The 17416-nt window shown below is 53.3% G+C and overlaps 1 protein-coding gene across 10 annotated transcripts in view; it reads right to left on the bottom strand.

Annotated features, from left to right (window-relative positions):
- The window catches only part of MAP4 (microtubule associated protein 4), a 117191-nt gene that overhangs the window by 34712 nt on the left and 65063 nt on the right, over positions 1-17416 (bottom strand). For 7 of the 10 annotated variants that reach the window (XM_048951896.1, XM_048951901.1, XM_048951904.1 and 4 more), the window contains 9 exons: positions 14679-14810; positions 12975-13085; positions 12292-12420; positions 11212-11286; positions 10633-10761; positions 9141-9713; positions 8430-8576; positions 6370-6540; positions 1448-5341 (listed from right to left, as the gene is read on the bottom strand). In XM_048951896.1, coding sequence (XP_048807853.1) covers positions 1448-5341; positions 6370-6540; positions 8430-8576; positions 9141-9713; positions 10633-10761; positions 11212-11286; positions 12292-12420; positions 12975-13085; positions 14679-14810 — 5361 coding nt within the window. Of the gene's footprint in view, positions 1-1447; positions 5342-6369; positions 6541-8429; positions 8577-9140; positions 9714-10632; positions 10762-11211; positions 11287-12291; positions 12421-12974; positions 13086-14678; positions 14811-16816; positions 16926-17416 lie in introns of those variants that run through there. The other 3 variants (XM_048951905.1, XM_048951899.1, XM_048951906.1) reach the window with 3 other exon arrangements.

The raw sequence follows: 17416 nt of genomic DNA, 5'->3' as shown, positions 1-17416 counted from the left end.
CACTCATCCTCTGATGCAGCCTAAGGCAATCTACACCCCTCATACTCCACGTGGGGACTCAGCTCAGGCATTGCTGCCCTGTTGCCACTCACTGAGCAGCAGCAGAAGGAAATGGAAGAGCCCCTGCTGCACCACCCGCATTTACCTGATGTGCTCCTCCAGTTCCTTTTTTGCATGGGTCTCCTACCAGGACACCACCCCCCTCAACACAGCCATTAGCAAGGAAAATAACAACTTCCAGCAGATGATGGAAAGGTTAGACACACACACATATCTCTATAAAAAGGATGACGCCGTCTTTAGCTTTCCCATTTTGTAGCATCATGCACCAAAGAACATTACTTCTGCAGGCACAAGTTCATGCAGAGAACACCACTTCCACCAAAATAGAACTACTTTGGGTTATGCAACGCTCATTAAAATTACAGAACCTCTCCACAACCTGACCAGCATGTTAAGGCGCACTCGAGCTCGACGGTTGTTAAGTTAGTGACTGCATCATGCAAACTGGCAGCGAGGAACTCTGCAGGAACAGACCCAACTTCCACGCCTGATGACAAGGCAGAAGGATTGGGGATGAGGCACCCGACCTCTGCGATCCCCAGACACCAATTTCTCCCGAGGAAGGCTCGGGCTGAGCAGAAAACCCAGGGTGTTATTTGACACACCATCTGTATCGTGACTACAGTCTCCGTTCTGAAGTTCCCAGGAACTTCCTTTCACTCTGTGAAATTAATGCCATCTGTTCCTTGGTCAGCAGCCAGGCAAACAGCACCAACCCCTCCAGTCCATCCTCAGCGGAGAGTCCCAAAGCCCATCAGCGCGGGGTTCTGCTGTTCTGCTCTGCTCCAGCACAGTGGTTGCTCTGGCAGGAGGTGCTTTGGACAGAGATGCTCGAGGCGCCTTCAGGCAAAGCCACAGCCCAGCTGCAGGAGGGGAGCAGATGGCTGCGCTTGGCCCGGAGGGGCATTAAAACCAAACCCCATAACGTGACAGTGAGAGGGAACGTTCCCTGCCATGGGAATGTGCAGCTCCTGCCCTTTGGTGGCACCGATGCTGCGGTGCGGCGCCGGTTCACTGCAGCATCCCACACGGATGCCACTTTTGGTCTCCGGTGAGGAGAAGCTAATGGAACTTAACACCGAGAAGTGCAAGTTTGCTTCAAAATTCAGAGTGCTACAAAATTTATACGGAAAAATCAACTCGGAACGAATTAAAAAATCATCGAGTTCTGGAACTCAGACCAGACTGTGAATCTTTTAAGGTTTGGGAATTAGCACTGTGCGCCAGGCAAGCAGAACCAGCAGCCTTTTAGGATCAGCCAACACACCGCTCATGCCCCGCTCGCTGGTGCCACCGAGGATTAAGGTGACGTGGTCATGCTGCCGAGCAGCGATGCTCGCACGCAAGCTCCAGGTTTTGCTGCCAGCCCATCACACGCACACACCTTTGCCTTGCCTGGGCCGGCTCACAGCGCTGCCTCTCAGCTGCCTCTGCTTCTCCCCATCCGGAGCAGCGGGCCGGGCCGGCAGCGCGGGCTGCCCTCTGGCCTTGGTGGGTCTCATGTAGCCCTTCAGCTGCTCTGCGCCTTTCGCTCGCTCCTTCTTTGCCTCTGGGGCAGCTCTTGGGTCAGGTTCTTCTTGTTCCTGAGCAGGGCGGGCTGCTCCAGCATCGCCTTCTGCGGTTCGGCGCTGAACGTCGCCGCCATCCTCGGGGTGGATGTGGGATGTTGGGGCAGCAGTCGGACCCACAGCAGGCGCCTCCGCTTCAGCTCCCCACCCAGGCGGATGCTGGCCGCTCTCCATGGCTGCACCCATGCCGTTCCCCCCGCTGTCCTTCCCCATCAGCCCTTCCACTGCAGCCTGCAATGCTTCGTTCCCAACTGCCACGGCACCCTTCTCCCCAGAGGGGACCCCTCCTTCTTCCCCCACCCCTCGGGCACCGCCGGGTGCCGGGCAGTGCTGTGCATCCACCTCCTCCCGGGGAAGGGCAGAGGCAGTGCTGGCACCGCTTTGCTTTTTATCAGTCCCTTTATCATCTGCCTTCGCCACAGGAGAAAGCAGAACTTCATCCTTTCTTGACTGAACGCCTCGCTGTGCTGAACGAGCAGAAGAAAGCGGTGCATCTGCCTCCAAGCCGCACTGGGCAGCGGGCTCTTTGGCTCCATCCTCCCCTTTCTTTGGCCCCTCTTTCCCAGGCTCTTCGTGCCCCACACCCATGGGTTGCACAGGCAGTGTTTGGCTGCACACCTCCTTCCCATCGCCGGATCCGGGCTCCTTCCTGCTCTCCTCCACTGCCACTCCAGCTGAAGGCAGCCCCCCATGTGCCCCCCAGGCCAAGGACTCCACGTGGTTTCCCTGATTATCCCAAAGCGTTTGAGGGCCGATGGGGAAACTAATATTTCTGTTCTCATCTACAAAGCCCATTTCTTCCATCCCAGACTCCATCTCAGGCCCCACGGGTGGCTGCTCAGGGCCAGCCTTGGGCTTTTTACCTCCTCCCTCACTACCTCTCTTTTTAGATCTCTCGGATGAGCTGCGATCCACCTCTGCAGGATGCTCTGCACCAGGAAGGCTGACTGCCCTGCTGCCAGGGGGAGGACACAACTCTGCTCCTGTGCTGGGCTCCAGGAGGAGCTCTGGGCCAACCTCTGCCCCTTGGCATCTCTCTTTATCCCTTGTCCTCAGCTTCTCTGGCTCCAGAGGTACAGCAGCAGCTTGTGCTTTAGTAGCATCACTTGTGTCACCTGGCAGACCTACTGAAGCACTGAAATTGTTCTCTTTAGGCTGAACTTGTTGAGCATTTCCCACCTCTCCACCCACGGCAGGGATAATACCCAGACCTGGTGCTACAGACTGCCCACGGCCACCCTCAGCCTCTCTGCCTTTTTCCTCAGGTCTGTCTGCCTCCATCTCCGTGGTGGGACCACGTGCCATCACTGTGTCTGCCCTGTGCTCTGCTGGATGGACATCTGTCTCCTTGCACTTAGCACTGCGCCACGTTTCATTAGCATTGCCTATTTCTGGCTCTGTTTTATGGCCTGGAAGAACTGGCTGATGAGAGAAACTTCGACCCTCTCCTTCGGGCTTTTCCAACACCTCCTTTGCTACAGCTGTCACGTGCTCCAGCAAAACCCCTCTTTCAGAACCAGGCACCTTCTCTTTCCCAGAGGCCATTGCCTTCATTTCCTCAGTGCCCTTCTCTTTGCTTGGAACAGCTCCCACCCCAGTGTCCAGGACAGCCATCAGCCCAGAAGGACCTTTCTCACTCCTTTTCCTTTTCCCATCACTACACCTTTTCCTACGTTTGTCTGCCTCAGAACCCACCCCAACCCATCCACCTGGAGAAGCATCTCCAGCCTCTCTGCCCTCACCCACAACATTGACCTCCTTTGTTTTGCTGACGGTGTCAGCCACGGCGAGATGCTTTGTATCATCTCTCCTACCCGCTGGAAGGAACTGTTGGCCCAAAGCCCCCAGCTCAGCCATCTCACATTTCCCAGCATTTTCTCTGGGCTCCTCTGTTACTCCCTCAATGGGCCTTTGTGCTGCAGTTACATCCAACGTGTTCTCCTGGAAGCACACAGCAGTGACACAGCCCCTCTCATGGCTGACCTCCTGAGCTGTGCCAGCTCTGTCAGGAGAGCTATTAAGGCCCATCTTACTCTCCACAAAAGGCTGCTGGAAAAAGCTTTTTTCTCCTCTTTTACTCCTCCCATCGTTACCTCTCTTTTTGGGCTTGTCTGCCCAGTGTCCCCTGGCAGAATAACCTCCCTCCCTGCCTTTATCAGGGAAAGGCCTTTCCCTCATCACCTCCCCCATCCTCACTCCATCAGTGCCCGCATCCTCCAGACCCTCAGAGAAACCTCTCACTTTCCTGCCTTTCCCTTCACTGCGCTTTTTTTTAGGTCTGTCCATCCCGTGTGCAACGCCGAGGTCTCTTCCAGTCTGCTGCTCCTCTGCAATAAACCCATTCCCTTTGTTTCTGTCAGGGGAATACGCTGCTGTACCTCCGCGTGCTGCCTCAGCAGGAGCAGCTCTGCCTTCCATTTGAGCTGGCTGCTCAGAACCATCAGCCTTCCTGTTCTGCAGAGCAGTGCCTCCCTCAGGGTTCTGAGCCATTAATGGTGTAACAGACACTTTGGTGGCATCTGCTGGGCTCTTCAGTACTCCCTCAGAAGAACTTAAGCCAACGGCCTCGCGCTCACTGGGGGATGCCAGCTTAGCTCCATCTGCTGCCCTTGGCTTGTTGGGAAGCAGGGTGGATGGGGCTGGAGGAGGTGCCTGGAAGGATCCATTGCTCAGCTCTTTGTTTTGCTCACCACTCTCCTGCGCTGCTTCTCCCAGTGACCCATTGGAAGCCTGAAGCTCGCAGCTGGTATCACTGGGTGCTCTGTGCTTGGGAGGTACACCCTTAGCATCCTTATCTTTATCAGAAGGGAGAATTTGGGAAGGTTTGATCTCTGAAGGAGTTTCTACCTTGCTTATATCGATGGCTGCTGAAGGAGATGCCTTCAGCTCAGCCCACGCTGGCTCCCCACCTTCCCTCTTCCCATCTCTATCAGGAAATCTTCCCACAGACGTGGCTGGCACCTCTGCTGCTATGGGCTCCCCCACCTCAGCCTCTCCTCTCTGCTCTGAGGGCACCTTTCCTTTCCCTTCGCACTGCACCATCGAGCTGTCAGCTCTCATTTCCTCTGCTCTTGTGATGTCTCTATTTTTCTCATCCAGCACTGATTTGAACGGCGCGCTGCTCTTGGTGCCCTGCCGGCCCGGCGCTGGCACAACACGGCCCTTTGGATCATCCAGGATGTGACTCCCAGTCATCACTGCAGCATCCTTTGGCACATCTGAAGCTCTGTTTCCTGAGGCAACCAACAGCTCTGCATGCACGCTGGGCCCAACGGCTGCTTTTTGCACCTCAACAGCCAACGGAGAACTCTTAGGAGCTCTGCAGACAGCCGTGTTTTCATCCCAGAACTCCACAGCTCTTGGCAGATGGTTCCTCCTTTGCTTCGGTTTCTTTTTCTTCTTCTTGCCCATGGCCAGAGCTCCTTCCATGTCCCAGCTCTCCCGCGGCGCATCTCTGCAGCTCTGCCTGAGCTCTGGGAGAGGCTCCGCCGCCCTCCTGGCTGCAGCCGTGCCGTGCAGGGCAGCTCCGGCAGCACATGGCAGCTCTGCAGCACAGCACTGCTCTGCTCCAGGCTCAGAGCTCTTCTGCTGCGGGGGACCTACGGGGTGCTCCTCTGCTCCATCTGCAGTGGGCAGCAGGGCAGGCTGCGCTCGGCCAACCCCGCGTCCACTCGGTTTGTTAGCTTGCCTCATTTGTGCAGGAGGCGGACCTGGAATACAGGAAGCCTGCTCAAACATCAAAGCGACCATTGGCTGCAATCAAATACAGAGGTACAGTTGCAAACGTGACTTCAGCTCTCCAGCAGGAGGTCAAAGTCCTCGGTGGGGCTGGGAAAGGCGTCTCTACACAGCAAACAGTTTAAACTGTTAGCGATAAACTCGTCGGTGCTGTTTAGAAATGCACAACTGCCAATACGTGCTCTGACCCCACTGAAGAGCACTGGTTCCTGTAAGGACACCTCATCTCTCGCTAGGACTGCATTAAGGACCTGCGTTGTCTCAGCACAACATCACAGATAGGCTTCTTATCTCTCTTACGGGCAGCCTTCCATCATGTAAAAATAGAGCTTTGGAGGGAAGAGGAGCCTGGGGGGGAGGGCAGCAAGGAGCTACAGCCCCAGCACCCACAGAGCAAGCAGAAGTCATCTGCTGTGCTCAGCTCTAAGCAGCACCGGGTTTCCTTAGCTACCGCTTCAAGGGAGCATCCATCATCTGCCAGCGAGCCCTGGGCCACAAATCAGCCTCCAGCCACACGTGCAAGCAGTGATGGCTCACTGGAGGGGCTGCGTTAGTGGAGCAGGGAAAAAAAATCACCTTCTCCTTTGGTTAATTATAAAATCCAATTTGGAAGGAGGTCTTCGCTGGGAGTACTGCAATAAGAATTAATGGTTCGTTTAATGCCAAAAAAAAAAACAACCCTAAAAATAAAATGGTGGTCATGGCAAAAAGATGGCGAGTTCCTGTACTCTACAACTGATACAAGACAGTGGTGGTGATAAATCAATAGCAGCAGCCACACGTGGGCTTTTGGTGCCATGAACAAGGAGGGGAAAAGAGAGGGAGCACAGCAAACAGAGGCAGAGTGCAAGCAGAACCTCTGAGGGATGCAAAGAACCTCACAGCTCATTGGTGTAAAACCTTTTTTGCTTGCTCAGGTGGCAGAGCAGTCAGCAGGAAAAGGTGAGCGGCTCCCAGAGGACATTTCCTTCCTAAAAGCAAAGTGCTGTTTATGTTCTACCTGCAGGCTCTCGCAGGGCTGCTTCTTGCGGGGGCTCCGTGTGCTGGATGTGGTTCTGCTCAGCCTCCTCCTTCCGTTGCTCCACTGCAGGCACATCCACAGCAGTGACACTCTGCTCTGAAGGGAGCTCTTTGTTTTCTAGTGCTGTGTCTTCTTTTGTTTCTACTGGAACTGAAATTGAAAAGAAAAATTGAAATACAAAAAACACACGACCAGAATATTTCAGCCTCAGTGAATACAGAAACCATCAGCTCAAAAAAAGCTGCTGGGAAGGGTTTGGGTTCTGTTTCACTTTTAGCAGGGATGAAGATGATAAGGTCTGATAGCTGACCATGTATTATCTCCCCACGATCCCAAGTCAAGAAGCAGTTTTATATTTTGGCTGATGGGCCAAGGGAGAGGTAAAGTGTGGAGCAAAGGCCACTGTGGTGCTGACAGACACAGGGTGAGATTGTTAATTAAAAAGTAGTAACAATATAAACAAAAATTTAAAAAAATCAACTGAATTTGGACTCTATGCCCTCTCGACTGTAGAACAGACTGACAACGTGCTCCATCACCAGCACAGCATCCCTACCCAATGCCACCATCCAGTGTTTGTGTGACACCAAGCTGAGCAGTGTGGATGAAATAATGGAAGGAAGGGATGCTGTGCAGAGGGACCTCGAGAGGCTGGAAAGGTGGGAACAGGTGAACCAAGGAGGTTCAACACGGCAAAGGGCAGAGTTTTGCTCTTGGGCCAGAGGAATCCCAGGCATCCATACAGACTGGAAGGAGCAGTGCTTGAGAGCAGCCCTGTGGAGAAGGACCTGGGGGTCCTGATGGATGAAAAGTTGAATGTGAGCCAGCAGGGTGCTCCTGTAGCTTGGAAGGCAAATGGCATCCTGGGCTGCATCAGAAGAGAGGTGACAGCAGGGACAGGGAGGTGATTGTCCCTCTCTGCTCTGCTCTTGTGGGACCCCACCTGCACTGCTGTGTCCAGGGCTGGAGCCCCCAGCACAAGAAAGACAGGGAGCTGTTGGAGAGGGTGCAGAGGAGCCACAGAGATGCTCAGAGGGCTGCAGCACCTCCCTACAAAGACAGGCTGAGGGAGCTGGGCTTGTTCAGCATGGAGAAGAGAAGCTGCGGGGTGACCTCAGTGCAGCCTGCAGTGCCTGAAGGGAGCCTGCAGCCAGGAGGGGAGTCAGCTCTTGGCAAGGGGGGATGGCAGCAGGACGAGGGAAATGGTTTGGAGCTGAGGGAGGGCAGCTGGAGGTTGGATGTGAGGGGAAGTTGTGTGCTGTGAGAGCGGTGAGGGGCTGGAACAGCTGCCCAGAGAGGCTGTGATGCCCCGTCCATCCGTGGAGGTGTTGGAGGCCAGGTTGGATGGGGCCCTGGGCAGCCTGGGCTGCTGTGAAATGGGGAGGTTGGTGGCCCTGCATTGGTGGGGGGTTGGAGCTTCGTGATCCTTGAGGTCCCTTCCAACCCAACCGTGCTGTGATTCATAGGCACCTTGGAATATATTCACATGCACTTTGGAAGATACCCACACAGACACTACCAAATTCCCAGCCTGGCAATTAAAACAAGTTTCAAGTTGTAAAACACCCACACCAGAGACCATGGTTCAGAGACCGTGAGAAATGCTGATACAACAAACATGAGTGGAAACAAGAAGCTCCACAAAGGTCATCTCTGAAGTCAGAGCACTGGCAGACACAGTCAGTGGGCACGATGGGGTGGGTCGGGGTTGGACATGGGGCTGGATGTGGCTCTGGGCAGCCTGGTCTGGTGGTTGGCAACCCTGCACACAGCAGAGGGGTTGAACCTAGACGATCACTGTGGTCCTTTTCAACCCAGGCCATTCTATGGGGACCTCAGGGGTCTTTCCCAGCCTCAGCCGTTCTGTGACTCCATGGTCTATTTGTAACACAGTCCCTACATGATGTTTACAACCTCATAGGTAAATCTGTTGCTTTGTCCTTTGTGAGAATAAGAAAAATTGTCTGAGAAAGAACTTGGGTGCCTTCAGCTGAGAGCAAAGGGCCTCTGTGGTTTCAGTGCTGGTCTGAGCTCCTCACCTGTGGGTTCTGGGACGTGGTTGGTTGGTGCTGGAAGGTGCTCAGCGTGGTGGCTGGCAGACGGTGAGCCATCCTTCGCTTTCTCTAATGAAACATCAACGTAACCCTCGGGGGCTTTTGGTTCTTGTTCCATGCTTACAGTTGTTTCTGAAAATGGAATGCAGAGAATAAAAAATGGCATTAATTTGGAACAGATTAAGCAACATAAAATCACCTCCTCAACTAAGCCCTGTCTTCTGAAGGAAGCGAGAGGAGTTCCTTGCTTTCAAAACAGCGATAACCTGCCTTGGGATCACTCCCCACCAGCTCTCCCCTCCTGCAAGTTTAAACATCCTGCTAAAGCAGATCTGTATCACAGAATGGTTTGGGCTGGAAGGGATCTCTAAAGGCACTGTAGTCCACCCCTCTGCGATGCACAGGGACACCCACAGCTCCACCTGTGCTCACAGCCCATCCCTGACTGTGGGTGTCTGCAGGGATGGGGCACCACCACCTGTCACTGCAATCTGTGCAGTGCCTCACTGCCCTCAGTGCATGAACTTCTCCCTTATATCCATCTCAATCTCTCCTCTATCAGTTTGCAAGCATCTCCCTTTGTGCCATCGCACAGGCTCCGCAGCACTCCATTATCCCCACCAGGAGCGTGGGTGCCACTGCTGTCCTGCCACATCATTTCAAGGCTGATGGAAGCTTTTGGGCAGAGGAACTCACCTGCAGGAGCTTCGTGGGAGGGGGACTCGTCTCGCTCAGCAGAGGGCTCAGATGTCACCAGCTCTTCCAGTGCAGTGACTTCGGTGTCAGCTGCACAGACAGACTTTGCTTCTGGTGCAGAGACAAAACTTGAATCTACAGGAGAAGGTTTGGCATCCAGTGCTGGAGCAGTGCTGGAATCCATAGCGTGAAGATGGTCCACTTCTGCTGGAAAGGTAAACTCTGAATCTGCAGCACGATGAGACTCAGCATCAGCTGTGGGGGCAAATGTCAGATCCACAGCATGGTGAGGATCCATATCTGCTGCTGGGGAGAACTCCAAACCCACGGCGCTATGGGGCTGAGCGTCTGCAGCTGGGCTCCAGGCAGCATCCAGCACTGGGGTGGATGCAGCAGCAGCACTGGGAGGTTTGGCCTCTGCTGCAGGGGCAAAGCCCACATCCGTGCCCTGTGGGGGCTCAGCTTCTGCTGGAGGCACAGATCCAGCATCCACAGCATGAGGAGGCTTCGTGTCCCCTGCCAGGATGGGCCCAGCTTGCTCTGCATCCGAGGCAACAACACTCTCAGCATCTGCTACAGAAACACAGATGGCAGAAACGAGCAAAAAATAAAGAACATGAACACCTGACAGCACAGGCAATGGCTGGAGAACAGAGGGCTCCCTCTCCCCTCTTCTCACACTTTACACATCGACAGAGATGGCACCACCTCCCAGTGAACCACCAGCTGCAATCCGTTCTTCCACGCCCAACGTGGCCTCATTCATTTTTACACATTATCCACTAAAACTCGAGCTGCTGGTTTCAAAATAACATTTGCCAGCTCCCAGTACTATCAGATATCTCTGCACTTAAGCTGATGCTCACAAAGATCCCCTGAAGGGAGTTTTCCAGCTTTAGCTTGCAATGATTTTAAACTGAGACAGGGGAGGTTTAGGTTGGATATGAGGAGGAAGTTTTTGAGCCAGAGGGCGGTGAGGCACTGGCACAGGTTGCCCAAGGAGGCTGTGGATGCCCCATCCCTGCAGGCATTCAAGGCCAGGCTGGATGTGGCTCTGGGCAGCCTGGGCTGCTGGTTGGCAACCTGCACACAGCAGGGGTTGGAGCTGGATGAGCATTGTGCTCCTTTGCAACCCAGGCCGTTCTATGAGTCTGTGATGATTATCAAAGGCCACATTATCAGGAGCCCCAGTGTCAGAGCAGCCCTCAGCTTCAGCCACCCCAGGCAGCATCTCTACATGGTGACCCCGATACCTGAGATGCACAGCTGAGGTTCAAAAGCAGAATCTCTACTCGCTGCCATTAGGGAAATCAATGAAGTCCCACTGTGATAAAACCACCATTCCGCTGAACAAAAGCAAAAGGGGGGTGGTTCCTTTCTTCTCTTTAAGGATTTTGATTTCACTGCTGAATCAGATGGTGAGGAAACAAACACATACCACGAGTCCCCTGCTGTCTGTCAATAAATGCCCTACAGATGAGTGCAGTGGTACCTTGTGGTGCCTCGGCAGCTTCGGCTTCTGCTGGAGATGCTGCTAACGCCGTAGGAACAAAGTAAGGAGCTGCTGCTGCAGGGCACTCCGGCACAGTCAGCACTTCTGCTTCCAGGGCTGTGGGGGGCACTGGGCATAAAGAACAGTTTATTAAGAACTCAAGGACCTCAGCAAACAGCTTCAGCTCTGGGACCTAGGACGCGAATCGCTCCTCTGTCATCAGAAGAACGATGTGGGCAATGTAAGAGCACACAGCATGCTGTGGGAAGCCCTGCAGCAGCACTGTGCAGCACCCAGCAGTACAGCACCCAGCTGTAAGGGAGCCCTGAGCTCCAAAACCACCGCAGATCCATCAGCAGTGCTGAAGGGCTCTGCTCTTGGCTCCTTTACCAAAACGAGGCAGACCCTTGGGAGTGAACACACAGCTCTGATTTGTACCCTCCCCCCCCAAAAAAAACTGTCTTTCATTTCTCCACTGCTTTTTGTTTCTTGAAAAGGCAGATGAGGACAGAGGCTCTGCTTCTGCTCTTCACAAACTCTACAGACAGTTCCCATAGATCAACTCAGAACTATTTTTACCTGGGGGCTCAGCAAAGAAAGAGGCATCCGGTCCCTTTGCGTAATGCTGAGCTCCCATCCAATGATCTTCAGGCACTATGGAAAACACAACACAGTCAGTCCCAGCCCAACACTGCTTCATTTTTAAAGCTCTTTGCTCAAGGGATCAACTGCTGCTTTTTCGACTTCACTCTTGGGTAACGAGTTACCAGCTCACTTGAGGAATGCCATCAGAACACCGTGGTCTTCTGCAATCACTGCTAGGCACAGCCTGCACTGCAGAGGAGTTATAGCCAGCACTGACCCCAGGAGCTGACAGAGCAGGTTTGAACAATTCCACAACCACAGAATGGTTTGAGTTGGAAGGGGCCCTAAATGGCCACGTGGTCCCACTCCCTGCAGTGCACAGGGACAGCCCCAGCCTCACCAGGTGCTCAAAGCCCATCCTCTGTCACCCCGAATGACTCGAGATGGGGAACCATCACCTCTCTGAGAAGTGAGAATCTTTGCTTGATGGAATATTCATCTCCAAAGAACCTTTAGAACATTCACACTGACCAAGGACTGGTGTTTCCAATGGGATATTTTGGAATCTTGACTCACTCTATGTACTGCCTGTTCTACTTTGGAGAAGAGAAGGCTGTGGGGAGACCTCATGGTGGCCTTCCAGTGCTTGAAGGGAGCAGATAAACAGGAGGGGAACGGCTGTGTGTGAGGGTGGGTGGTGATGGGACAAGGGGAATGGTTTTAAAGTGAGACAGGGGAGGTTTGGGTTGGATATGAGGAGGAAGTTTTTGAGCCAGAGGGCGGTGAGGCACTGGCACAGGTTGCCCAAGGAGGCTGTGGATGCCCCATCCCTGCAGGCATTCAAGGCCAGGCTGGATGTGGCTCTGGGCAGCCTGGGCTGCTGGTTGGCGACCTGCACACAGCAGGGGTTGCAATGAGATGAGCATCGTGCTCCTTTGCAACCCAGGCCATTCTGTGATTCTATACCTCCCACCAAGGTTCTTTAGCACTACTACACTGACAATTTCCAGTGGCACATCCTCCAAACCCAACCAGAGGAAGACAGATGGTGACAGCAAAACATCTGTTTCTCACCTGCTTTGTCTTGCAGAAATGGTGCAGCTGAATCGAGGCCCATGAAGGCTGATGGGTCCAAGACCTCTGCAGGGCAATAGGGGGACCCCAGGAAAGGTTGCTGGGGCACCATCACAGACCCATGTGGCACTGAAGAAACAAAAAGCTGTTTGTCAGCCCTGGGCTGCCTCTAACAACTCCCCTCCACAATTTTCAGTCTACAGCATCTGCAAAATATCTGACACTGCTCTGCTCACAAGCAGCTTACATAAGATTTGTCACCAACTCTACCAGTTGGTGCTCCTTTGTATTGTGAACTCTATATGTGTTTTTTTCCCAACAAGGCCTAAGACAGTAAATGAGTGCTTCTGCTCCTGTGAATTCCTGTTAACAAGCACACCAGAGGCAACAGCCCAGGCACTGCAGCTCCCTTGGAGGGAAAGGCTCATGGAAATTGGGTGTTCAGCACTGAAGGTAAGAGCCAATGGCAACTCCAGCCCAACTCAATGGGTGCAGGGCCTTTCTGCATGAAGGCACTTCAAAAATGACCTTCCTGGATGCAGGCACTGGAATGCCTCCAACCACAAATATAACCATGCAAAGAGATGATATCTCTTATCAGCTGAACAGCTTTCAGTACATGCAAGTCAATGGAGAAGACACCCACAAATGGCCACCAGAAGGAGCGCTGAGGAGGAACTCACCATGGATGTCTGTGGAAGCGTCAGCATGGTCTGTGAAGAGCTGCACATTCTTCATGTCAGGAGGAAAGGACAGGTCTGGCAGGTTCTCCGCTCGGTGCACACCAAAGGGGTCTGAGGGACACAGAAAGAGGCAGCATTACTGCAGGGCTGAAGACACAGCGTGGCACAGGATTGTTGGCACAGAGATGCACGCGGTGCCGCCATGGAGGTGGTATCAGCACAGCAGAGGGAAGGACCTCCAAGGAAAGCTGCCTGCCAGAGGAGGGCCAGCACCTCCATCATTAGACTGCACGGCCAACAGAAACCAGGGCTGGCTGCTCAGACTGCTTAGAAAGGAAAACCGACTGCAATTCAGATGGTAACTGCTGCACCAAGAATCCTTGTGCCACTGCGTTCTGTAAGATGGGTTGTTTCCCCAGAATGCCATCCCTCTGACAGGGAAATGCCACAGAGATGAGCTTCCCACGAGCTGCTCGCTGTGCCTCAACACACCCAGGTTCTGTAAGGCTGCAAAGGGATGGAAACACGGCCTTCCCCTCGCAGGCAAAGCTCCCCATGGCTCACAGCCCCATTCCCCACACAGCCCATTTCAGACACCACACAGATCTCTGGATTAAGCACAATTAAAGGAGCCTCAGTGGAAGGCTTTCACTATCTCTCTTTTTTTGTATTTCTAAATGTCAGACGTGCTATCTCAGGAGATGACAGCACAACTGCCACTGTTCATTGTGCTCCAAAATGTCACACTGGAGTGAGCATCACGCAATCTCTTATAAATCCATCAGACTATTTGAGATGCCAGTACAATGTCTGCCTTCAGAATACACTTCAGAAAATGGTTTCTGCACTAGATAACCCACTGACTCGCTTCATTTCACACTCATTTCATTTAGGCCCAGAGCACACAGTGCAACGGGCCCAGTGCTTAAATTGCCCCCATCGTCCACAGCATCACCTGGCTACGGAGTGCAGCTCCAAAATCCCACTCTTCCATCTAACACAGCAACAGGGGAAAAGCTGCACTTCAGAAACTAAAGGCTCTTTGCTTCCAGTTCCGTTTCTCATCATCGTAACAATACAGAACTGCTTCACAGAGCATCTTAGAAAACATAAGATTCAGGCAGCAAGAAGGTTATTGAGTGAACAGGTCTGCTGTGTTCAAAAATCCTAAACACATCAGGTTTTGTCCTGTTTCTGCCACTGTCCTTCTCAGGCTGGCAGCCTGCTGCAGTCTGGGCAGCACATTTTTCCTACTCAAAAAACCAGCAAGTCATTTTCCATAATTTTTTTAATCAAAAACAAGAGAAGTCCTTGGAGGTGTTGGAGGCCAGGTTGGATGGGGCCCTGGGCAGCCTGGGCTGCTGTGAAATGGGGAGGTTGGTGGCCCTGCATTGGTGGGGGGCTGGAGCTTCGTGATCCTTGAGGTCCCTTCCAACCCAACCATTCTGTGATGCTGTGTGAAGAGAAAACTGGGTGTTGGAAGAGCAGGTATCTCTGTGCAGGCGCAGGGCACGCTGCCATAGGTGTGCCAGACTGCGCTCCAGGGCAAGGCAGGGGCTGGGCTCAGCTCCAACCTGACAGCAGTTCAACCTGGTGTGATGAGGTTCCATGTTAGGAAGGTGAGAGCACGAGAAGGAAGTTTTAGGGATGGATGTGAGGGCTCTGCTGTGTTACAGAAGTGACCAAAGAGTGGTGCTACCTTACCTGCCATCTCCATGGGTTTGAACACAGGCTGTGGCTCAAAGCACAGATCTCTGTCATCCATGGCCCACGTGTCGTTGCGGTCGAGGAACTCTTTGTAGGACAGCTTTTCATCCATGATTTCTCCCGGGAACACTGAAATTGGAGAAGAAAATGGTGCAGTCCATACAAAAGCAATAAATCAAAGCAATTCAGAATTTATTCCTGAACGATACGGCATCGAAAAGGCAACAAACAGCACCAACTGTTGGCCAAGAGTTGATGGCTCTTTTCCTACTGCTTTGATCCAGACAGTTAGATGGAAGATGCAAAACAATGGGAACTTCTGCATCAGAAAGTGACAAACAGGACCAAGAACAGAGAGCTCCCAGCACAGTGCTGTGCTGCTGCCAAATGCTGGGCAACCCATGGCAGCTGCTTTGGGAGCTCACCCCCAAAGCTGGCAGAACAGCCCCAACCACACCTGGCAGCAAACAACAGGAGCACAGCTTGCTTCCAGTTACAAGGAAGACCAGATCATCTTAGGGAATGCCCTCCCTGAATACCTACAAGGCCGTTATTTGGATATCTTCCCAAATCCAAACCTCCCCCAGCTCACAACACCAGCTTTCCCTATGCATCCACACACAGAAGGTTTCCACCCAGCCAAGGAAATCTGGAAAGGAAATGGCTTCAGACTAAAAGGGGGGAAGCTGAAACGCTGGCACTGCTCTGAGCTGTGGTGCCCAGGCCTGGAGGTGCCCAAGGCCATGGCTGGGCCCTGGGCAGCCCGAGTTGGGGGCAGGCAGCCCATGGCAGGGGCTGTGGGGTCACTTCCAACCCAATCATGCAGTTGTTCTATGACTGTGTGACAACGTCCAGCCCTGACAAGGGAGGTAAGACAGATGCTATGATTTAATGGGAGTCCACAACTGCAGGAGAGCTGCCGCAGTGCTGACCCAGCTACACAGCAATAAACTGACCTCTGCATGCACTCTGAAGGCCAGAGAGTGGAAATGCAAACTGTGATGCCTGTAATTACAAAGCACTGCCTCCCTTCTGATGTGTAAACAACATCAGAGAATGGCTCTGGAATAAATGCAGTTTCTGCCCACGAGGGGAGTGATGCCCGTGGCCATGATGCAGCCCCACAGATGCTACTAGAATCCCAGTGAGGTTCTGCCAGTGGCTCTCTGCTGCTCTGTGCCCATATTTGCCACAGCCACAGGAGCTGATGGCAGCTGGGGGACCCTGGGCAGCCTGGCCTGGTATGAAATGTGGACATACCATACCATTGGTGGCCCTGCCTATGGTGGGGGGGTTGGAACTTCATGACCCTTGATGTCCTTTCCAACAGAAGTCATTCTGTGATGCTATGCGATCAATATCATAGAATCACAGTACCACCAAACCTCTACCATCACCAAGTCTGTCAGCTCACCCCCACTAAGTCCACCCATGGAATCACAGAACCATTCAGGCTGGAGAAGAACCCTGAAGCCACCACTCCCACCCACCCCCACCATGCCCACTGCCATTAGCCCCATGCTACATCCCCTGCTTCTGCAACACCCCCAGGATGGTGCCCCCCCAGCAGCTGTGCCATCACCGATCACCCTTTGGAGAAGGAATTGTCCCTATAAGGCAAACTGAGCCTCCCCTGGTGCAGAGTGATGCCAGCCCCCCTGGATGGGAAACATTAAATGAGGCATCAGATGAAACCAGGGCTCAGAAGCAGCATCACATCGCAGCTCACACCCAGCAGCACAGGGCACAGCTGATGGCCAGCATAGGAGCAGCAGCTGTGCAGTGCAGCTGGGAGCAGCGGCTCCCCTTGAGCTGTTCTGGCTCCACGAGTGTGCCAAACACAGGCTGTGTCAGCTCCCACATCAAGTGAGAGCAACAAACCCACCACCACTCCTGGACACGTGGTGTGCTGCTTCCCAGCCATGGAAGGGCATAGCTTACACCTGCAGCCAATCTGCCCCCTCCCCATCACAATGTTTGGTTCCTCCCCACTGAACTGAGCCCAGTGGAGGTCGAGGAAAGAGATGGCAGAAAACTGCAGGAAAGAAGGTTTCCCAGTTCCAAATGCAGCTCTGCAGAGCTAAGCACCACAGCACCCACAGGATGTACCACACAAGCCCAAAGCAAACAGAAACCTCCAGCTGAACTCCCTCGAGGAGCTCCGCAGCCAAGTGCCTCCAAACACCAACCAGCAGCAAACACAGCTCAAAACATCAACTGCACATCCCACAAACCTGCCATTACCTCCGGTATTAAAGCTCTGCTCACAGCTGAACACCTCGTTATGATCAGCGCTAACAGGAGGTAACAGCTGACAAAACCTCAGCTGAAGAAAAGCATTCCCTGCACAGCACTTACACAGCAAAGTCCCTTCTGAAAGCAGGAATGTGGATCCCATGCACACAGCCTTCCCCGAGATGATCTGGACACACACAGCATTCAGCACAGCCACTACCAGCACCCGCTTCTTTCTTCTGTCATCTGCTCAGAGTTAATCCATGCAGAGCAGCACCCACAGCACAGAGCTGCAGGGCACAGGGGAGAACAGCACTGTGGGGAGGGGATTACAGTGGCAAAGCCTTTGTACTGGGGGAGATGCTAATCTTGGGAGGGCAGATCTCTAGCTAGAGGTTAAGTACCTTCTAAGTTAATGAGTCTGGAGCCACGGGATGCCCCTGCCAGAGCCAAACCAAGCAAAGAGGGAAAGAGAAGCTTAAGAGCTTCTCTCATATGGC

The sequence above is a fragment of the Lagopus muta genome, chromosome 7 (assembly GCF_023343835.1).
Source record: "Lagopus muta isolate bLagMut1 chromosome 7, bLagMut1 primary, whole genome shotgun sequence".
NCBI lineage: Eukaryota > Metazoa > Chordata > Aves > Galliformes > Phasianidae > Lagopus > Lagopus muta.
This window is presented reverse-complemented; position numbering and strand designations above follow the sequence as displayed.